Here is a 24,685-nt window from a genome sequence, read left to right as displayed (position 1 = left end):
GTCAGTTAGAGGGATGGACTATAATAGGTGTCCGAAACATGTTATAGTAGTCTATCGCAATCTATTGGATCACATTGGATCAAACGATCAGTTAGAGGGATGTAATACTCCTACACAACTCTACACATCTTAAACGAACCAGTCATACATGGTGCTAGGCCAACTCAATAATATATGACATGGTTTAGGTCGGTTACAACACAATAATTTATGTCTGAGCCAAGATATTTGATTGATCCACGCCAACTAGCTTCATCATCATACGTCTAACAACAAGTCCCCATTAAAGAACAATGTCAAACCACCCAAACCCAACGACCAACCTCACACCATCACCCTACCACATACACCTAACAACCAAACACCTAACATCACCTTCATGCCACACACCCAACCTTAAAACCAAGAATTAAACCCTACCCACCAACAACCATACACAGCCAACACAACAGTCTATAGCTCAAATGATTCATACAATTCATGCCATCGTAGCCGCCCACCAATGACCACCCAAACATCCCATCACCACAACAGTCAACCATTATTTAACTATAGTACACCCTATGAACCATTGATTTGTTTCCAAACTAATTCAATGTCCCAATTCTGGCAACCATACCGTCCATAATTCACCCAACTACATCAACCCAACTACGACAACATGGACACCAAACTCAATTATGGAAGCGCCGTTGGCGAGAATCCCCCAACTATTGGGAACAAATGATGACACATCTTTCAAATACCGTTGGACGTTCCATTGGACCTTCACACCAGTCACCATTGGATCATGTCAACACTTAAAGACCCCAAACACCTCAAAAAAATTGTGGGAGACCTCGAAGACAGACTAACGCACCTGGACGTGGAACAGGGGGACATTTCAATCAGGTGGGTCATTGAATTTTTTGTAAATTCCATGTAATTTTTATTATAACATAAATATAATTTTTATTTTTAATATTTTTTTTTATTTAATTATAAAATTAACATTTAGAATTAAAAATTAAAGGTGCATGCGCCAGATGCATTGACACATACACTATGTAGCGTATGTATGTGCTAATGCATGTGACACCACACATGCATGCGCCAAGAGGCATGACGCCTACATGCATGACCATTAGGAGCATGCGTCAGCTTAAATGACGCCTCCTCTTAAACTTCAACTGAGAAAAATAATTATGTTAATATTTTTTTTTGAAAAAATTATTATTTAGGAGTTTAATTTGAAATTAGTGGTTATTTAAAAAAAAATCCGCAGTTAGAAATTGACTACAATTTTAATAAAATGATAAATAATTATGGTTAAAATTGGGTAAATGAGTGAAAAAATTAATTTAATTATGTAACGATGTTTAGTACAAAATAATATTCAACAATTAAAACTAACTTAAAAAAGTGATTAAAGTATTTTGATAGCATGTACTAGTTTTTATAGATAGATACATATCAAATTTAAGACAAAATAAACGTGTCACCATTCGGAATACATGAGGTAAACATATGGTTAATACATGTAAGTGTATTTCAAATCAATTTGACAAGATTTATTTACCCATGCATTGTATGTAAAAAAAAATGCGTTTCAAAAATGTATTTATAATTTTCGAAAAAACGCCATTTTAGTTTTAGCATTGGAGAAACAGCTAGTAGCAGAAACCCTACTCCACAACTAGGCAAATACCATGGCATCGGCATCCGGCAGAGAAAGCGAATTGCTATGGAAATCGGAGCCCCAACCCGAATCCATCGTTTCCGTCACGCTCACACGCTCCATCACTTCTCTTCTCTCTGCTCGTCCCACCAAACTCCACGACTCTATTTCTCGACTCTCATCACATTCTCCTTCTCCGACAACAACCGCTTCTCTCCATGATTCTCTATTGTTCTTCCACTCTTTCGCTACCGACGCCGCCAAGCACAACAGTTCATTCGATCAACTCCTTGTTCCGATCATCCACAGCGTATTCAATTTCCCCTTTTTATTTATTTAAAATGTGTTTTGTTTTCGTTTTTGTAATACCGTGCTTGTTTGATTTGTTTCGCAGTCGTTGAAATGTAAGGACTCAAAGCACGGTGGCCAAGCTATGATTCTCCTCAACTGGCTTTTCCAGGATGAACTTATTTTCGTACCTGTTGTTGAATCCCTTGCTAGTATCATCACCAGAAACCACGATCGTTACTTGTTGTTTGGTTGGTGTCTCCTTCTTAGGAGCCTTGTAGATTATGAAAGTTCTGTTCATCAATCTATGCTCGGTGGTGAGTTTGCAGTTTTCACTATTACAGTTTTCATCATGTATACATGGATTATCAAAATAGAGTAAAGTTGTTTCCTAATTTTCTTGATGTTGTTCCTGTAATTTTGTCGTGTTTGGCAGGAATAAGAGATAGGTATGTTGATTTATTGAAGATACTCTCAACTTGCCTTCCTGATTTGGCAGGAATTGTGAGTAAAGAAAGGTATTCTCCTTACTAATCAATCTCTTTTGCCTTGTAAATGATGGAAGTAATGTCTGTAGCCGGGGAGAATGCTGTGTGCTTGTCTGTGTATTTACTATTTAGTTACCTTCAATTTGGGCTAGCCAATATGTTTTGCTTATCTTTATATATAATTAATCCGAGGCTCCGAACATTCATCAAAATTGTACCCTTTACTACCGTTATTACTATTTTAGTAAAGTGATTGCCAAAACTATTGCATGTTTAACGACCTACATTCTTGCATTTTAGATAATGTTAACACTATGCAGTCAGAAGATTGACTGATTATTGTTCGGATGTAATGACAATCTCAATTGTATGTAGCTATATATCTTCATAAATCTGCTGTTTCGTGTTTGTTCTTTGTTGCGGCAACATGTTATCCATTTAAGTTTCCGATATTGTCAAACATATATCTTACTCTTGCCCCTTTGGGTTAGCATCTCCATATATATGCATACTCTTACAAACAGGGTATACACTCTTATTATCCCATCAATTTTTGTTTTCTGATCTCTCGCGCTTCAGCATATTGCAGGATGGTTTTGAGTTGCCATCTCGCCTTGGAGTATCTGCTGCTGACTGCTTTTTGACCATTTCGGGGGCATTGACAAAAGAGGCCAAGCTTAAAGATAAGAAGTCAAAATTTAATACAAAAGCAAAAGATCAGGCAATCACTTTTGTACAATGTCCTACCGTTGACAAGAAGGTGAAATCAGATTCGAAATCTTTGTTGATGTCAAAGTTTGAAAGGGACTACACTCTCTGGCATCATATAGATGACCTTATTTGTTTGGTGCAAAGACTTCATTCTGTAAGTTATACTGAATTTTTGAGTGAACATTATGTTTTAGACAAGATGTCATACACATTATTCATGTTATGAAATTATGGTATACCCAATCAGGAGAATTTTATCAAATAAGTGAACAGTAGAAAGTGATGGCATTATATAACTACATAGTCCACGAGCAAGACTTTTAGAAGGTCAGTGGCTCAATTGTGGAGCTTTTCATGTCAAATTGACTTTGGTGCAAACACCTGTTCTTATTTTATGTTCATGGTTTATGGTTAGCAGTTAGCACTGTTATTCCATACTTAACATCAGACAGATCTGCATACTGAATAAATGGAATGAAAAGAAAAGCTACTGAGTCCTTTTTCCACATTTTTCCTCAGAGTAGCTACTAGCTAGCTACCGAGAGTAAACTACCTTGGTTTTTGTGATGAGCTCTTATCTGTTTCCACAGAGGACTATTATTGGTATTGAAATTGAATTTTAAATACCATAGGTTCCAAAAATGGGTTCAATTGTTTTAGTCAAAATTTATAACGTGCATGTACACATGAAATTAGAATGTAAATAACGTAGTCTAAGCAGTAATTCTGTTAAAATTTGCACCAAACTTATTCAATTTAACTTTTCACAACAGTGGAGCAAAAAGAGTCGTTTTTTACATGCCAAAGGCTTGGAGCAAGTTCTTAAATGGCTGGAGGAGATTAAGGATCTGTATGGGTCCTTTCAACCCGAGGCAGGTTCTGGAATCATTGCATTTTTTAACGGCTCTTTCATATTTAATTCATTCTCATAAAACTCTATGAACCATATTTTTTTTTGTCTGCTACATTAAGACAGATTCTAATGCTTTCAAGACTGGGGATTTACTACTCTCTTCTTGCTGGAAACATTATTACTTGCTATTACACTTGGAAGATCATAAATTTTCTCAGCGTCACAAGGAGCTGTTGGACCAATATCTGTCTGGAATCCAGGTTTGATGTTGTAGAAATTAACTGCAATGATATTTTGTAATAATTTCAGCTTTTGATCCCTCCTTTGTGAGTTTTGCTGTGTTGACCGATGAGCTTTTAGTCTCACTCTTGCCTTTGCTGTACTTGTTGTCATTTTATCCCATCTTTCTGCAAATTCGACCCTTTTTGCCTGCCCTTTGGCTTTGTTTCTTTTCCTTACATCAGTTCTGTTTTAGCCTTTCTTTCTGTAGATTGTTTCTGTTTCATCCTGTCATGTGACTGACTCATTTTCTTCCACCATGTCTTGCTGCATACTGGCTTTGTTTCACATTGTCTTTTCATAGAATAACATAGTCTTAGATGCAATTTGGCCCCCATCTCTAGAGTCTAATCCCATGTGCAATCTAGTCTCCATCATTAGATCCAGATGCAATCTGGCCTCATTTCCAGCCTGATATGTAGTTTGGTATCTTCTCCAGGCCCAATTACATTATGGCCTCATCTCATGTTCCCATTTCAGTATGGCCTCATCCAAAGGTCTTAGATTTTGGGTTGGGCCTAACTCACCCCTACAAAACTGACTTGCAAGATGAGGATTGCCCCTCCTTATAAACACAACACAAACCATATCTCTAAGCAATGTGAGACTAAATCCACCCCTTCAAACTCAACACAACGAAGTTGTTGGAGGCTGCAATGAAGGCAAGCCAAATGCCGCAATTTAGGGTCCATGGGCTGACTGCAATGAAGGCGGAAATTCCAACACACTCCCTCACGCTCGGGCTTCAATGAGGCCGAAGCGTGGACGATGCGGGAAGCCCCACAAGTGATATAGGATAGGCTTTCATACCATCTTAGATTTTGGGTTGGGCTTAACTCAACCTTACAAAACTGACTTGTAAGGTGAGGATTGCCCCCACTTATTTATAAACACATCAGAAACCATATCTCTAAGCAATGTGAGACTAAATCCACCCCTTCAAACTCAACACAACGAAGTTGTTGGAGGCTGCAATGAAGGCAAGCCAAATGCCGCAATTTAGGGTCCATGGGCTGACTGCAATGAAGGCGGAAATTCCAACACACTCCCTCACGCTCGGGCTTCAATGAGGCCGAAGCGTGGACGATGCGGGAAGCCCCACAAGTGATATAGGATAGGCTTTCATACCATCTTAGATTTTGGGTTGGGCTTAACTCAACCTTACAAAACTGACTTGTAAGGTGAGGATTGCCCCCACTTATTTATAAACACATCAGAGGCCATATCTCTAAGCAATGTGAGACTAAATCCACCCCATCAAATCCAACACAATGAATGTGTTGGAGTCTGTAATGAAGGCAAGCCAAATGCCGCAATTTAGGCGACTTGTGATGGACCGCAATAAAGGCTGAAATTCCAACAAAAGGTAACCAAAATCGCGATGTTCCACGATCCTACGATATTTGATGACATGCGCGATTGGATCACATGCAAAGTTGCAATCTGATTTGAGCATGTATGACTAACACTCTATCTGACGTTTAAGATTGATGGGTTTGACAAGTATTTTGGCGGGATCAATGATATTGGTGATTTGAACTTCTAGTTTAGGTGTTTAGTATTTGACTATCCAACTTTGGTGTTTATATCTTTGGGTTTATAAAACTCTTGGTGCTTTGTATGCTCCTAGTTGGAGTTGTTAAGTTGTACTACTTGTTAATATTCTAACTTAAGCTTTAACTTGTGATCCAAGAATTCTGTATATATATTATGGATTTTGAGTTCAAGTTAATAAAGTAATTATAGTGATTTTAAGGTTCTTCTTCCTATTTACGCCATTTTATATGCATATATATGACTTTATATTCACACAACACGTATGATTTGTGGTACAACCCTATGATTTACAATCTTGAGTCCCCTCTTATTCCTAAGTATAGTCTCGATTTTGACTACCCTATAGCCTCATCTGCTTTCATTGAATTTAATATATGCTACAATGCCATGTTAATTCAATTCTTAATGGCTTTATAAGCTTATGTATGATGGAATTCTTTTGTTGCTCACATTCATGAAAAATACAGTACTATATCGATAATCACGCTAGTGGATCTGCCGACAACAAGGATGGTGGGTTGGAGACTACAAAGTTTTTCTTGAATTGTTTATGCCTACTACTGGGGCGTCTAGACAGCAAGAGATTTGAAAGCACAATGTCAGAAATTGGGATGAAAATCTCACGCATTCTAGTACCACAGGTACCTCTACCTAAGATCTTGAGGAAATACATTGAAGATATATTTGTAAACAATGCCTTTCACACAACCTCTTGGTCCTTCCAACAAATGTTATATATATTCTCCTTAAATATATTGCATATACTTTCTGTTAATATATGTATCTGATTTAAATTATACCATGTTAAATGAGATTGATTTGAATTGCTTGAGAGAAATTACCCTCAGCCTTGTTACTTATAGCCAAGTGATTATAATCAAATCTACAACTAAATCCTTTGATTATAGGGATAAAACCAACAAACCTAATCATAGAGATATTTACTCATCAAAGTATAATTTTATCCTAATACATATCTTAACACTTTCCTATGCATTTTTGTTAGTATTCACTACTCAATTATTATTGCTCGAAAAAAATAAATATTACTTTTTTTATAATTTTTTCTATAGCTGAAAATTAGTGGTCAACATTTCTGATTTTTGACCTTCTATGACATGGTTTTGCAATGTCCTAAATGCAGTAATAATGCCCTTGGCATTTCAAAGCAGGGTCAATGTTGTAATTTTGGGCGGTGTAATTAACTGGCAGTAGACGCTGATATTTTGTCGAAACCTTCCATAATATAATTAGCATTGTTTTTTCCCTACTATAACTGTCAAAGAAGAGTACCATCACCTGATTTTTCTAACCATAGATCTACATGAAAATCGGAAAATACAAGTTCATGTCGTTGATGAAAATCTTCTGGCACAGAGATCATGTTTCTCCCTTCTTTTAGGTCTTGTTAAGTTCGGTGGAAGGATTTAAGAAAAAAAGGGTCTGGGATGCAACTAACTTATATGGATTATTATGATATGGTAAAAAAAATGAAATGACCATTCTCTTCTATCCCTTCATACAAAATTACACAGAAATGAGATGGTCTAGTGTTGGTGGAGATGTATGTTTGTAATGGAAGTAGCAAGTGATAAAAATCATGGTAGCTGTAAGTAGCTAAATCTGCCCAAACTTTTTAATAAATAAATAAATAATGAATTTGATTGATAAGATTTTAGCCAAAAATAAAAAGGAATAAAAAAGAGAAAAAGTTCAAAATTCAATTTTCTAGTAATATGGTAAGAGCTGATTCTTTTCATCCTTACCTTTGAAGTCTCACATAGTAAAAAGAGAGAAAAATACACATTATCTTGCACCCTCTTTTTCTACGATATGCAAGATCAGCAACAACCATGCCTTTTCCTATCAGGTAGGGTGGTTCATGGATCTGTCACGTTATAAAGTCCTATAATGTATTGCATTCAAAGATAGACCATTACCTAGTCTCTCTCTATGGTTTGACCTATAGTTTCCTTGGTCTTTTTTATCCTCAAAACATTGACTATCCTCCATGATGTTTCTATTGGTCTTCTGAACACACGACTGCCCAATTTAGTTCTATACAATATTACATGTCTTATAGCTCTGCAATGAATTTTCCCCTTAGGCTTGATAAGTATTTTTTATTGCATACCTTCCTGAAGTCTTTTACCATTTCATACACTCTACTTGGGTCCTATGGTTCACATGTCCTTCTATCTCTCATCCCTTTGTTTGAAAGATCCCCGATACTCGAAATGTGAGACTTGTGGAATTGAATGTTGTCCAATTTTTACCATTATGTTAGAATTAGGTTGTCTTTTGCTAAACTTGCATTCCTTTGCTCTATTTTATCTCCTACAAATGGAGTGGTTTATCAAGCGTTGAAAGCAGGGAAGTAATAGTTAAAAACTTAGGACATAGTGCGAAGGATAACACCTTCAGTTTAAAATATTGCCTTATTAAGGTTTAATTTCTAATGACCTACTGGCATCAAGAAGAATGTAGGTGGTATCTCTACTCTACCTCTCTTTAATTTTCCAGGTTATTACTATAACAATTGTGAATTGGCGATATGGATGTTTCCATTTAAAAGGACCAAGGGTACACTTGTAAATTACATCTATCCCTGGTGGAATGGAATGGGGATTTCTTTGGATTCAACTATAGCTACCGAGCACACATTTATTCCATTCCCTTCTCAGGATCTCTATTCCAATGATCCAAACCTAAGATTTACAGTGTACTCTCATCATGATATTAAAGAAATATGTTACCTATTTGTCAAAACTTACTGTGCTTTCATTTATGATTTACTGGTAAATATTATTTCTATTTATTTTGCTAGTACTTCCTTGGAATCTTTCTTGCTCCAGTTGGACTTCTGGTTTTCCTTAATGGATGATAGATACACTATCACTTCTTATGAACATTAAATTCTTTACAAATATACTGCATATTGGTAAAGATTTCGAGTTGCATGTTATTTCACTTTTTTCAAGCTATCATCTATGATGATCATCATACTGTCGTTCAGAAATGATACGTGCCAGAGATCCAATTAACCAGAGATGAAATCAGAACAGAACAATAACTATTATAGATGATATTAATGGTGAAAACAACGGAGCAGTAGGGTCCTTGCAGAATAAAATTTATATAATGAGAGAAAGATACCCATTCCCAGACTGCTCTTCTAGAGAGAAACCAGTCCCACCAAGGCCAACACCTTATCATCTACCCTGCCTGTATATTTTCACTCAACAAATGCCACCTGTCCCATTGTGTTATGCCCTTCTCCTTCTAACCTTTTCTTTTTATCACAGAGGCCTATCAAGTAATTTGAGTATTGGTTCTCTTAGCAAAGTGACGGTTGAACTTAATATCAGATTTACTTTTCCCTCTTGTCTGCAGCTTAATTGCACTGATGAAGATGTGATAGTAGGGGTTGTTTCAATATTCAAGGCTATCATTTTGAAGCCAAATCACTCACAGGAAGAGGAAGAGGCACTTGTCAATAGTAGGCAGGCGAATATTGTCATACCGATTCTGCTTCACCTTCTAGATGAGCAGGATGGTACATCTCGAGCTGTTGTTATGCTGATAGCAGAATACTGCTCAATGTAATCAGTCTATTATTTCTCATTTGATTATGAGTAGGAATAGTTAAATCTACTTTTCAAGTCCGAAATCTTTCCTTTTCTAATTTAGAGCTTTCTTATGATAATCTACCAGAAGCAAAGATAATATGTGCCTCATGGAAGTTCTGAAACGTCTTGCTTCTGAAAACATTTCACAAAGAAGAAATGCGATGGATGTTATAGCAGAGATCTTGCATATATCATCAGAGTCAAAAAAATCATTGCCTTATTCTGCTTGGTAAGGTAGCTCATATTGCTATACCGTATTTTTTTAGCTGTTTGTATATTTGATTATTGATATGTCCATTTTAGGCAAGAAACTGCCAACACATTGCTTGAGCGGCTTGGAGATAAAGATATTAGCATTCGTGAGCAGGCGTCTAAGTTGCTTCCAATGATAGGTTAGCATTAACACATGGAGTATAAGGTGTATATTTTTAATATTTCCTATGTGAGATTAATTTAAAACTGTTATTAGGTTTTCTAGGTGTATTTTGTTAATATTTTTAATTTATTATTGGGACTTCTGGTATTTACTGAAGCTTTAAGGATGATTGACATGGTTATGGAGCCTCTTTTGTCCAAATGGCTCAAGTGCTTAACTCGATCCTCTCCATCTTTTATCTCTAAATTAAATTTCAATTAGAAGGTATTAATGGCCACTGCACACGTGCTTTATTCATGCCTCAAGTCTAAAGGGCATTCACGTTGAGCAGTGTGTTCGAGATGTAATCTAACTCAATTTCTGAGTTCGCACCTGATAGGCTTGTTTGATTTCAGAAATTGTCTTTTGTTTTGATTTTGTCCTCATGTTTAATTAAAATTTAAAAAACTACCATTTTGTTTCCTGTTTTCAAAGATTTGTAAAGGAAACAGCGAAAAACTACTTTATCTCTTTTCACAGTTTCCTTTACAAATCTTTGAAAACAAGAAACAAAGTGAGAAGTACAATGTGGCATACTCAGATTTTTTTGTAACTAAAGGTAAAAACAGAAAATGGAAAATGTTTCTTAAACCAAACAGGCCTTTTAGTTTTCAGGTTCATTGCTTCTTTGCGCTATTCTCCTTTCACTTCTGTTCTCTCTTACTTTATTTCCTTGTTCAAATGCTTCATTATTTGCCATTCCTTGTTCAAATGCATTGCCGTTTTATTGTTAATATCATATTATTGTGTTATGGCGATCCAATGTCAGGAAAATATGTTAACTGACATATATGAATGATTGTGACACCCATTGTTTATCCTCTAAAGATTTGGTGCTCATTGCTCAAACATGTCTTTTTGTAATTTTATTTCTACTTGTATGGTGGTATATTCTCATAGACGATTCACTTAATCTTGCAGACCCTTCATTGTATTTGCCTGCATTGGTTCGCCTCATATACTCCCCTGATGAGAATCAATCATCTGCCAGTGATGCTATCATTGGGGTGCTCAAAGGACACAACCAGAATATTGAAATCATATTCTTACTTGTTGACTGTCTTAAGTATGTATTCTTTTCTTCACTGCTCTTTCTAATGGGCGTTTAAAGTTGTCGTGCAGAACTTATAAAAGCATAAAGCTGTAAACTTCTATTTTTACAGCCAGAATTCAAAAACCATGAATGCATTGATTTGTGAAGATACCACAGCTTGACTAAAAGTTTGTCTCCTTACTTGCAGCAACATCAGCCAGAGCCTAGATCTTCCACAGTCAGCTGGAGATAAAGGTAGTGTGCAAGGTTGTCAAACACAAAATTCTAGGTAAAACCATTTTGCCTAGGTAAACTCGGATCATAAACTCAACTCGTAGACTATTAAGACTTTACCCAATATTAAAAATAATATTAAAAGCTCCTATACATGGCATATATACTTATATAATACTAATAAGACAACAAAAATTTAATATTTAAACTCCATAAACAAAAAGTAGCATACCAACAAAATAAAGCAAAGTACTAAGTTAAGGAGACGATGTTGAAAATCCTTTATACAATTAAAGCAAAGTAAAACATTAGCATCTGTTGAAATGCGAGAGACTCAAACTAAGAGGCATTTAAATAAACCGTGTATTTTGAAAAGTACTATGAAGACATTATTATATATAGAGAGATTACAACTAATTACATGATATAATCTATGTGAGACTATTCTATATATAAATATTCTTAACACTATATATTTACAAATATCAACACTCCCCCTCAATCTTGAGCATATAAGTCAAATGCTAAGTCAAATGCTAAGCTTGTTACATATATAATTAGTTCCGGGGCTTCGTAGGGATTTTGTAAACACGTTTGTCAATTGATCATTAGAATTGACAAAGCTTGTGATGATGTCACCTGACTCGATCTTCTCTTTGACAAAATGACAGTCTATCTCAATGTGTTTGGTCCTCTCATGGAAGATTGGATTTGAAGCAATGTGCAATGCAACTTGATTATCACAAATAATTGTCATTGGTCTTGCTTCTTCAATATGAAGTTCCTTGAGCAACTTTTTTAACCAAATAAGTTCACATTTGCCATCACCATGACCCTATACTCTGCCTCGGCGCTTGATCTTGCAACTGCGTTTTGTTTCTTACTTTTCCAAGATATAAGGTTTTCTCCAATAAATACACAATACCGAGAGGTGGATCGTCTATCTATGGGTGACCCTGCCCAATTAGCATAGGAGTATCTAATTATCTGAGTATGTCCTTTATCTTTGTTGAAATACAAGAGACTAAGAGACATTTGAATAAACCGTGTGTTTTGAAAAGCACTACAGAGACATTATCTATAACAATATATAGAGGCAAAACATTTTTTTGGTGTAGCCTATTTCCTTTCCTGTTTTACCCATTTAAACTACTTAGAAGTTACACAAATAAAAATTATCTACTCCCCCCATTTTATATTTGAATATTGTACACAACTGAAAGTAATTAGTTATTTGAAAAGAAAATTGACTTTAATTTCCAATTAAAAACCATATTTAAATACATATATCACAAATTCAAATACACATAATTTTAATTAAAATCAAAATTAAAAAAAATCACCATATATATTTTCGTGCGTATGTACATTGAAAAAAGCGGACAGAGTGCCCGTGTGAACGCTAGTTATATATAGAGAGATTACAACTAATTATATGATATAGTGATTGTGAGACTATTCTATATAATATTCTTAACACTATATATTTACAAATATCAACAACATCAAAGACCAAATTATCAAAATTATCAAAAGGTAAGAGATTCTATGTATTTCAATAGCTAGGGAAGTATCTTAAACTCGTGATCATTAGAATAACTAACTTGATTGATGAGTCTACTATCCAAGCTTACCTCTTAAATTAGAAACAAGTTTACCGGTTAAAATAGAAACGAGTTTATCTAGAATCTCAAGTTTGACAGCCTTGAAATCTAACAGGTTACCTCTATTCCATGTTGGTTAAAAATATGGATCCATTATGTTCTTATGCTTTTTTCTTTGGTGACAGAGTCAAAGTTGGATACTGCCCGAGTACTAAAGCTGGTTCCAGAATGGTCTAAAAGTGTAAGATTGATTATGTAGTTATATATATGGCTATGAAGTATCCAGGATTTTTTCCTCACAATTTGGAATCTCTGTAAGAAATATGCAAATAGGTGATTGGTATAAGGAAAAAAAACTTTGTTTGGCTGAGAGAGTTTCTAGACATCTAAGATGTCATAGGTGTTGTGAATGCAAATAGATTATTTTGATATTTTAGGACTTCTAAAGTAATGTGTTACCGGACTTCTTTCGTGCACATGTAAGAATATTTCTTTTTCTCTAATCTGCACACTTACATGAAAGTATGTTGCACTACTGCTTGCATGGACAATGACATAACACTAGCCCACCTAACCAGGTTAAATTTTAATTTGATTATGAAGAGTTGGGATGGCTACAGCCTACAGCAAACATAACTCTTCGGTAGAAGTTGCTCTGATCCATTTTAATAATCAAGTTGGTATAGTCCCTCCTAAATGCTTTCTTCTGTATCTAACACAACTCAATACAATGCATTTTGTCTATGTACATTTGCATTTTGTCTATGTTCTGTTGGCTCTATACAATGCAATGATGTAATTGTGAACGATTGCTGCACACATGGCTGTTTTTTCTGGCTTTCTCTTTATATATCTTCTGAAATGTTCATAAATTGTTCCAATAAATGCTCCTTTAGATACATGTGATTTAGATTTATGAAGAATATTCTGTTTTGTTAATTCTGATGCGTAACAGGTTCAAGACTGGAACAACTTAATTGGACCACTGATTGACAAGATGTTTGCAGATCCATCAAATGCAGCTATTGTCAAGTTATTCAGCTATATAAGTGAAGACCTTGCAAATGTTGTTGATCTTGTATTGCATCATGTTCTGTTGCATGTTAGAGAACAAAAGGGGTGAGTCTGTGTTACCTTTTTAAAGTAATTACATTGTTTACTTCCTCAAACAACTCTTTTAATCATCAGGGATGTTACTATGAACCTTTTAATGAAACAGTTAAGCTGTAGTATAATCCCTTTACCTCGATAGTTGTGTGCTAGAGAGCTTTAACTGTAACACCAAAGAGCTGTAGCTGTTTATATTAAATATGGGATACCCTGATCAGATTCAGACACATAATAAGACAGTTATATTTGTACTTGTAAAGCCTACCCTGAGATAGAAACCCGCTGTGTGCACTGTTTGAGTTCAAAGAAATAAAATTTACTTATTAAAAAACCTGTTGTATGCATCTGTTCAATGATCCAAGCACTTTGGAAACCCTCCCTTAAAAGATAGTTATTAAGGGGGAAGAACCAAATCACTTAAATGTTTCACCTAATATCCCATAATACCCAAGACCATATCATAGCACTGCTTCTGAGGATTGATGTCCCGGCGGCTGCACAATTTGACACTTTACTCAGCTTTTCTGGTCAGCCCCTCCTTAGGCAGCCCTTTTCCTAGCCACCATCAACAAACTATGATACCATTTGATAAGTATCCAAACACTTGGAGAACCCTATCTTAAAAACTATCTATTAAGGGGAAGAACCAAGTCACTTAAGTACTCTACCTAGCATCACATACTACTCGATGCGGGACTTGTGCACCCCATAATACCCAAATCCCTAAACTATGATGCAAAAGAAATGGTTGGGAAGAATATATATTTATATAATGATTGATCATGCTGCTCTTTATGGAGACAATGGGTGTGAAGCTTACATATTTGTTTTATGTTGCTTGTTTGGTTGGTCTTATAAAACATTAAAGCTTAAGCGATAAGAAAAAATGTGTCTTATCTTAGCTACACTTTGGATGCTTGAAAAGAAAAGTAGTAATATTATGTGTCTGATCTTAGCTACACTTTGGATGCTTAAAAGTAGCAAAATATTACCTGATTATATGGTAATTGTCGTTTTAGCTAAGCTGTCTTTGCCTGTCTTCAATTTGGATGTCTTGGTAATTCTGTATGTCATCTAAGTCGTCTGTTGTTTGATACATTCTCAATTCTGTAGCAGGATTGATGAAAGTTTTTTATCAAAATGGGAGTGTAGAACCTACACCAGTGACGAGTATGATGAAATGCAGCGAACTCTATTTGATCATCTTTGCCCGCTACTCATTATTAAGATGCTTCCCATGAAAACTTTTGATGATCTCAATTCATCTGTTATGTATGGACATTTCAGTCAAAATAAAATGCATGGTAAGTATTCATGCTTCCATATCTCCCTTTGATGTGTGAATTAAACGATCATGGAACCAAGGTGTTATTCCCGTTCGTACAAAATTATTAATTTAGAATTAGTAGCTGAAATTTACTTGCTGAGATTCTTTGACTTAAATTTTAGTTATTTTTTATCACTCCAAAATTTGGATGGAAAACTTGCCAACTTTCTTATTCTTTTATATAATCAAATGTTGTAATAATTTTGTCTTGCATTCTGAAATCTGAAACATTGAGTCACATTTGATGTTCCACTAATTTGTTTAGATATGCCCTCGAGTGGACCTAGACTTGATAGCCTTGTAGTTGTAAGAAAGAGATTGAATACTCGATTTGGTCATTTAAATTGTCAGACTATCTGTATTGACCTTGTCTCTCACTATCAATATTCCAAAATGATCCCTAAGTTACAAAAGGTTAACAAGATTTATCCCTCCATTTGTATTTGCAGGGGTGGACTATAATGATTTTAATTTTGTAATGTTGGGGATGCATTTGAAACTAAGTGAATAATGTCAGAGTGCCCAAGTGGGTCCCACATGTACACTTGTGCATCTGCCTAACATGCTTGAAACTATGAATAATGTTGACCTAGAAGTCTTTGATGCTTTAACATTTCACACTTGAGGCTCAGTTATACAAATTCATCACTTTGGATTTCACTTCTAATAGTCAACTCCCGGTTCATTAGTATCGTGCTTAAACTGCTGTAATTGTGTGCACATTCTGCCCGTAAGTTGCTTTTTTCTTATAATACATCATAATCTTCTTGCATGGTTGGTTTAGGCAGCAGGAGCCCAGAGCTTGATCATGACTGTATTGCTTCTTTCCTTCTTAGCAGGTTGGTATTTGAACAATGATTATAGCCTTTATCTTCTTCCATCATTATAAACAACTGGTGCATGACGTGCTAAGAATTTGTTTCAGGGCACTTTGTGAGTTTGAATTTGAAGATGTTCGGAAACTTTCTGCTGAGTTGTGTGGACGCATTCATCCACAAGTAATGAATAATTCTATTTCAGTTTGAATGTTTTAGGATGTCATAAGTATTTTACTCCTAAATCGTAGAAGAGCCTCTGTTTTATTTACATTGTAGTCTGAGAATTTTTTTACAATATACAACATGATTGAAAACATGGCAAGCAATTCATCATGCATCCAAGATAAACTTTTGCTTTGACGGAGTTCTTATTTCTGTCAGTTTAGATAATTGGTTGTGACGATTTTTACAGCGTTAAATGTACAAATCCATAGATTGTATTAGATTCTCTTTTTGGCAGATATCTATCTGGATCAAATCCTGTTCTGGCACTGCAGGAAACCTTTATTACGTGATTAACAGTTTTTAGAGGTTACTTTAACCTTCCCATGCTGCTGATGTTTTAGGTCTTATTCCCAGTTATTTGCTCCAAATTAGATATGTCTGTTGATTCTAAGAATGTATTGAAGATAAAGACCTGTTTATTTTCAATCTGCACATCCCTGATGGTAATTGTTCTCTTCCATCAATATTTAGTATGTCATGTTCGACTTTTTAAATGTCTGTTTCAGTGTCTAGCATTATCCTTTTTCAAGCTAGCTTGCAGTGAAGTAGCTTTTTTGGATTTACAGGTCAGAGGCCGGGAGTCACTTTCTCATCCTTTGATGCATACAATTAAAAGGATGGTTGAAACAGTGCTGTTATGGCCTTGTCTGAATGCTGATTCAGGTCTGAAGCTATTTAGTTTCTTAGTTCCTTTCAAATTTATATGAACTAAAACTAATTTTGACAGGCACACCTTTTTTCTCTTTTTCAGTTTCTAAAGTACAACATGGATGCATTGATTGTCTAGCACTGATGATATGTGTTGAACTACAAGCTGAGGAATCTATCACAGACTCCACGTCAGATAGAATTAGGATTATTGGAAAGAAAGGTATCACTGAGTTGTATGATATGCGGATTTTAAGTATATAATTGTAGTTGAATGTGGCTTCTTCGTAAACCTGTTGAGTCTGCTGCAGCTGCAGGAGATTCCATTGTCACCTATGTGATGAATCAGTTCTTTCACGATAGGAAGGAACAGACTTCAAATCCCGAGTTTGGTGAGGAAAACTGTGAATCTGTGGCTGCAGTTCCTCTCTCTTTTCGGTTGTGCATGGGTAATGTTCTCATCAGTACTTGCCAGAAGATTTCAGAATCTTGCAAGAAGCATTTTGCAGCCCAAGTTCTTCCTTTTCTCATCGATTCTCTTAAGGTACCACTGTAAATTTAGTTCTTGATTACCTGAAAGTATGATTTTGTTAATAGTTCTCGAAACTTTATCATCACTATTGTTGGGTTATTGACACTGGTACTTAATCAACAGTTTGAATTAAAGTCGGAGATTAGAGCAGCATGCATCCAGGTCCTATTTTCAGCTGTCTATCATTTACGATCTGCAGTTCTTCCTTATGCATATGACCTTCTCAAAACCTCACTAAAAGCTCTGAGAAAGGAGTCAGGGAAGGTAAATTTCTCTATTCTATAGTAATACCATTAAAGTAATTTGATTGAGATAAACAACTTTAGTAAATTCTTCCGTATGCTTATCTACTGTCAAAACTTTACATTGTAATCTGTGTATTACATACATTGGAAGTGGGTGTTGTGAATCATGCTGTTTGGAGGGAAGACTTTGGAGGACTACCTTAATATTTTGATGTGTATGATATTTAAAATTAAAAAAAACAATATGATAATATATACTACTGTATCATGCTGTTTTTTTTGTTTTTCTTTTAAAATATCAAATATATATCAGAATGTGCGTAGTTCTCCAATGCCTTCCCCTCCAAAACCTTCTAAAAACCAACTCGCAAACCGACCCAAAATGTAAGGGACAAATGTATTTATTGTATTGGTGTATTATTAAATGTTCAACAGGAGAGGATGGCTGGTGCAAAGCTTATAGCTTCTCTTATGGCCAGCGAAGATGTGATTTTGGAAAACATAGCAGTTGGATTATTAGAAGCTAGGTCTGTACTGTCAACTGTATCTTCCTCGGATCCTTCACCTGAGTTACGACAGCTATGTAGCAAGTTGCTAGCATGCATATCTTCTCCTTGAGTTCCGACAACTTTTTTGTAGTTGTCGTATCACTCTGCATTTATTTGTTAGTTGTACATAATTCACTTTTCTATATGCAGATAAAATAGTTAGATTATTGCTTTCTTGAATAGTATATACAATAGTATACAATAAAACAGTTGTGAATACCAGGTTAATGTAAAATTCAGAGTTTTAAATACTTTATGACAGTCTTTAAGGCCATGTCATCCATTCTATCTAAATCAATAGAGTAAATCTTTCCATCTGATTCTGTTATTATGGTTCATCAACTTAGTTGTGCTTATTTTTGTTCTTCAGTTAATTTTTCTAATTGAAAATCTGGAACCATACATGTCATTCTAACTGAGAGGGGCGGAAAAAGAAACCGAATTTATAATGCTTTCAATTATTTGTTTTCCGGTTAGATAGTTTAAAGTCGATAACAAACAGGTAGAATGCTGCTACGTTATTCAACCTTGGATTGTTCTATATTTGATTAAATTAATCACAACTATTATTCACTAGCTGTGTTATGCGTTGAGTGGTTTAATTATGTAGACTAGATTAGGGGATTTCTTATTTCATTCTATGGGATGGATAGATACCATATGAAAAATCGAAAATGTTCAAATTTTGGAGATAAATCTTCACACTTTGTACCACTTTATGATCCATCAAATGAGTGTCATTCCAGAGTACGATAAAATTTTATTTCAGAGATGCATCTTCGGATATTTTACATTGATATTTGAGGGAGGTTTGAGATGAGATTTTGAAATTTTTGGTATATTTGCATGTCAAATATTTTTGGTGATGTATTTTTAGAATAAGTTGGTAAAACACTCACCTAACACGTACTTGTTTTCCACTCTAAACCTTTTTCAAAAATCTTTTCATTCTCGATCAACGCTACTCCAAATCTTTATTTGTGTTTCATCACATCAAAGAGAGCAAAATAAATTGGAATTTTAGGTTAAGATAATTTATTTTAAGCCTAATTGCTTACATTAAAATTGTTTTTAGTTTGAAAAATATTCGTTTAGTTTGGAGATGCATCTCCAGATTCCGTATGAACTCTTCCGGAGATGCATCTCCGTATGTCTGTTCTTATTTTCTAACTATGTTTACAGTATTAACAATTTTTGAGTTTTTTTATTGTAATTGTTTTCATTAGATATGATGCATCCCGATGTTTTCTCCAAACATGTCTCCGGATGTCAAAGGTATTGTTGTGAAGGAGGTATATATTGACAAACAGTTTAAAAATGAACATGCGTTTGAATTTTGTGATCACATGTTTCAATGGATTCGTACGGAGGCCTCCAAACTGTAATTTGGTGTGGTAATCAAAAAATTCGATAATGGTTCGGATAGAAGAGGTGTATTTGTGACAATAACATGTGAAAGAAGTGAAAATATAAACCTCATCTTCGAAATTTTAAACGAGATGACAATGGTTCAAGAAAAATGTGAGTGTCTCTTTAAGTTGCGTGATTATGTGTTAGTGAATAAGAAGTCGAGATTGATGTTATATGTGGTTTACATAATCATGACTTGTGTGAAAAGTTAGTCGGTCATCCAATTGTTGTCGCCTTATGTGGGAAGAGAAAGAATGTGTTTCAGGCATGACATTGAATTTGGTTCAACTGTAAAACATACTTGCAACTTTGAAACGTAAAAGATCTGAAAATATTTCAAATATCAAGCAAGTGTACAATATCCAGTATCAAAATAAGGGGGTAAAAGTGAAATGCAACAACTATTAAATTTTTTGGATGATAACAATTATGTTTTCAAGTATCGAACGGATGATGATGAAGTAACCGTTAGAGATATATTTTGGATTCATCCTCATTCCATCAAGTTGTTCAACACGTTCCTACCGTGTTCATCATTGATTTAATGTATAAGATCAACAAGTACAAACTTCCACTATTGGAGATGGTTACCTCTACTGAGAAGACCTATTCTATTGGGTTTGCATTTCTATAAAGCTAAAAAGAGGAGAATGTTCTTTGGGTTTTAGAGGTTTGTCGGATAATGTTGAATGACCAAGAAGAGATGCCGAAAAAAGTTGTTACTGACTGCGATACTGCATGATTAATTCGGTTGCAATGATATTTCCTACTTCTTTTGCATTATTTTGTAGGTATCCCATAACAAAGAATATGAGAAGTCGGGTTAACTCGCGGTAGGGGACGAAACAGGTAAATGCCAAAGATGAAAAAATGGTGAAGGCGGATGTGATAGTGAAAAAATAATGGATGCATGGAATTTTATACTAAATTCTTCTACTAAAGAGTTATATGCCGATTCCGTAGAAGGTGTGTGAGAAATATCAAAATTTGTTGAAATATGTTGAAAGCACAATTTTTTGGACAAGGTGAAGAAGAAAATTGTTTGTGCATGGACCAATCAGGTTAAACGCCTTAGAAATACAACAACACACCAAGTTGAGTCTGTCCATGCTACATTGAAGAATTGATTGAGAAATAGTAAGAGCGATTTAAGTAGAAATTGGGAATATGTGAACCAAATGATCCAGAACTAACATAATGAGATACATACATCATTTGGTCGGAGCATCACAGTTTTGGAATACAGAATTAAGGACAATAATATTCATTCTCACTTGGTCGACAACATATCTCGAGTAGGTTTAAATTATATTTTTCACGAAGCTAAACGAACTGATAATGTACGCTCCGATAGCATAAAGTGAGGTTGCACAATTGTGAAAATCTATGGTCTCCTATGTGTTTGTCTTATAACAAAGAAGGTGAAACTTTGTAGCCCTTTTAAGAATGAATGAAGTTTGCAGTCACTGGAAAAATCTTAGGTTTGATGATGATGGTGTCAGGAAAAATGGTAAATCGAATATCTCTATCTTAACCGAATGAGAAATGATACAAGAGAGATTTTTGAAATTCGATGACAATATGAAACTCCACATCAAAGAGAAATTGAGGAATATTTCTTATTCAGAAACCATTGACTTGAAACCACCCTCTCAACCGGGCAAAATAAAATGTGCTTCGAAAAAGGTCAAGCTTACACCGAGTGATAATTCAACGGTGTTCGTATTTTGAACCTCTTGAACAAATTTTTCCAGACTCACCAACTCCAAAATCTCAAAAAGTGTTTTTAAAGGAGCTCTCTTAGCAAACCACCTCCATAAAAAATTTGATTCATTGACGAGATGACGGTTTTTTGCACAAATACATCGAATAGATCATCAATGTTGAGGGTGACGGTAATTGCAATTTTTAAGCTGTTTTGAATTTGCTCGATAAATGACAAGATAATCACACACTTGTCCGCCATCAACTTATCCATGAGTTGAAGACCCATAAAGACTCATAGACACTACTTTACGGAAATAAAGAAAATTTTGATGCAATTTATGAGTCTCTTGATAGAGTGTATGATAGCAAATGTGTATGATAGAGTGTGTATTGATCGTACAAGATACGGTTTTTCAGAAACTTTTTTCCCACTGTGCACCGTCCCACTTCAAAATTCAAATGACCGTATTATGTGTATTGGGTGGATTTCAAAATCAAGACACTTTGCTCAAGTTTACTTGAAACCAGGATGCCCTATACCATTTACATCATTGGAGTGGACAAATCATTCAACAACAAAAGTCGAGACTTGGCCGAACCAATTTGTGGAAAAGGTGCAAGAGTTTGTTTGAATTCACCAAAATCTATGAAGAATTTCGTTGCACAATTGATAATGGAAGAAGAACCGAAAAATATGAAATTGGGAAAGAAAGGGAATTAGGGTTTTGGATAAAAGGGGAAGAGGATGAATATTTATGCAGAATTTCTCTCTGCTCTCAAACTGATATTTATTCAACTTTTTCTCTATGCAACTGCATTACATTAATTATAGGGTTCCTCCCCATTTATAGGCTAAAGTTGCTTTTACACTAAGCAAACCCTAACTAACCTAACTAATGTAGCTAAAACAAACAAATAAAGCTAAGTCACAATCCTGTCGAGACACACTTCAACATTTGGACAATAACATAATTTTGACACTTTCATGCTTCTGTCGAACAACATGTTTCGACACTAAGAATTACAATCTCAACACACCACCTAATTAATTTTGTCTAAGATTTCTATATTCATCATAAATATTAACTTCTTGAACACTTCGACCCGCACTCATTTCGTCATGATGTTTGCAATCTGGTTCTCAGTTCTACAGTATTCCAAGTTCAACTTCACATTGGCTACTTGCTCTCGAAGATACGATAACCTCATTTCGACGTGCTTACTTCTTCCATGTGCTATTAGATTATTTTCCAGATTGATATCAGACATACTTTCGATCTTCAAGGTAATTGCTCCATGATTATTCACTATAATTTCTTCGACCAAATTGACCATCCACATTGCTTGACATGCACAGAGAGAAACAGTTATGTACTCTTCTTCACACGATGGCAGTGCCACTACTGGTTCTTTTCTTGAGTTCCAAGAAACTGGTGCACCTCCTAACATAAGCACATAACGAGTTGTGGATTTTCTATCCTCAACATCACTACACCCACTTGAGTCAGTGTATCCCACTAGATTGCATTCTTTTCCTTCATCAACTGCAGGAAACAAAATGCCATAATCGAGAGTTCCTTTCAGATACCTTAGTATCCTCTTCGTTGCTGCTATATGTGATACCTTTGGCTTCTGCATGAATCTGCTCACCATACTTACACCGTATTCTACATCATGCCTTGTGTGACAAAGGTATCTTAACGACCCAATAAGTCTTATGTATTGAGTTGGTTCAATATCATCTTTCTCTGAGTGTTTCGACAGTTGCAGTCTTGGTTCAGCAGGTGTTAAATTTGAATTGCAGTCTTCCATCTCAAATCTCTTGAGTATCTAGCTTTTATATCTTCTTTGATGCATTATCAAATCTCTACTACTCTTGTATAATTCGATGCCAAGGAAGTATGAAATGTTGCCCAAATCATACATTTAAATTCCTTGCTAAGATCACATTTAAAGTCTTCAATATCTTTCTTGTAGATACCTGTTATCAACAAGTCATAGACATAGAGATATAGTATAAACAATTCACTATTGCTTCTTGTTATGTGTACTCCATGCTCAATTATACACTTCCCATAGAAAGCTATCTATCTTCTTATTCTAAGACCTTGGAGCTTGTTTAAGTCCATACAAGGCTTTATGCAACCTTTCTTCACATTGTTTAACAAACCCAACAGGTTGTGCTACATAAACCTCCTCATCTAAGGACCATTAAAGAATTCATATTTCACATCCATCTAACACATACACCAGTTTTTCATGATTGCTGGACCAACAACCAATTTGATTGTTTCGATCCTAACAACAGGTGCAAAAACTTCGTCGAAGTCGATTCCTTCTTCCTGAAGAAATCCTTTCACCATAAGTCTTGCCTTGTATCGAGTTACTTCTCCTTTGGGATTCAACTTCACCTTTTAAGCCCACATCACATCGATTTCCTTCTTGCCTTGAGGAAATTCGACAATTGGCCAAGTGTTATTGACTTCAATGAACTTCATTTCCTCATTCATTACTTTCTACCACTTTGAATCCTTTATTGCCTCAACTGCATTGAGTGGTTCGAATATGCATAAAAAGCATAACATACCAACTCAATTTCATCATAGACCACATCATCTGATGTAATCACACATTCTTGCAACCTTGCAGGCATGCGTCTCGTTCTTTAAGGTCTACTTGTGCTTGCTTGACCTCTAACTTCTTCTTGTCAAACTTCTCTTTCAACTTCACTTGCCGGTTCTTCACATAAGATTCTCACTGAATCCTTCTTAAAATTTTCAGTCCAATACCATTCCTTAAGCTCATCTATAATCACGTCCCTTCTAATCACTACTTGCTTATTCACTGGGTCGAACAACTTGTATCCTCCAGTAGAATGATATCTTATTAGGATCATTTGACCCGACTTGTCATCAAGATTTCTTCTCAACTGATCAGGCACATGTCTATGTGATATTGATCCAAATACTTTTAGATGACTTTAGATAAACTTGACACCCGACCAACATTCTTCTGGCATGATTCCTTCTAGATTCTTCGTCGGAACTCTATTCAGTATGTATGTTGTGATCAACACAACTTCTCCCCATAATTCTTTGGGTAAATGCTTGCCATTCAACATACTTTTAACCATATTCATCATGGTTCTATTTTTCCTTTATATAGTTCCATTCTGATGTGGAGTGTAGAGTGAAACCACCTTATGCACAATCCCTTCTTTCTCACATAGTGTATCTAAGTCTTTCGATACATATTCTCCACCACCATCAGTCCTTAGAATCTTGAGCTTTCGACCACTTTGTCTTTTGACCATAGATTTAAACTTAGAAAATACCTCATCACTTCACTTTTCTTCTTGATGAGGTAA

The 24,685-nt window shown here is 35.3% G+C and overlaps 1 protein-coding gene across 3 annotated transcripts; it reads left to right on the top strand.

The window, feature by feature from the left end:
- The first annotated feature begins 1,592 nt into the window (after positions 1-1,592).
- On the top strand, positions 1,593-18,519 carry LOC127126298 (uncharacterized). 3 transcript variants are annotated; one of them, XM_051055195.1, is made up of 23 exons: positions 1,593-1,967; positions 2,052-2,262; positions 2,382-2,463; positions 3,013-3,298; positions 3,918-4,020; positions 4,121-4,257; positions 6,301-6,474; positions 9,227-9,435; positions 9,548-9,691; positions 9,766-9,854; positions 10,799-10,943; positions 11,119-11,165; positions 12,934-12,989; positions 13,704-13,867; positions 14,972-15,162; positions 15,970-16,024; positions 16,111-16,183; positions 16,570-16,671; positions 16,795-16,891; positions 16,980-17,099; positions 17,188-17,420; positions 17,532-17,672; positions 18,089-18,519. In XM_051055195.1, the coding sequence occupies exons 1-23, from the start codon at positions 1,689-1,691 to the stop codon at positions 18,269-18,271; spliced, it is 3,321 nt and encodes a 1,106-aa protein (XP_050911152.1). In that variant the 5' UTR covers positions 1,593-1,688; the 3' UTR covers positions 18,272-18,519. The 3 variants fall into 3 exon arrangements, with proteins under 3 accessions (XP_050911152.1, XP_050911153.1, XP_050911154.1); XM_051055196.1 differs by having other exon boundaries at positions 1,594-1,967; positions 14,975-15,162; XM_051055197.1 differs by lacking the exon at positions 1,593-1,967 and having other exon boundaries at positions 2,114-2,262; positions 3,023-3,298.
- Positions 18,520-24,685: the final 6,166 nt, after the last annotated feature.

The sequence above is a fragment of the Lathyrus oleraceus genome, chromosome 3, assembly GCF_024323335.1.
Source record: "Lathyrus oleraceus cultivar Zhongwan6 chromosome 3, CAAS_Psat_ZW6_1.0, whole genome shotgun sequence".
Lineage (NCBI taxonomy): Eukaryota > Viridiplantae > Streptophyta > Magnoliopsida > Fabales > Fabaceae > Lathyrus > Lathyrus oleraceus.
Note: the sequence above shows the minus strand (reverse complement) of the source record. Positions and strands in the feature narration are given on the sequence as shown.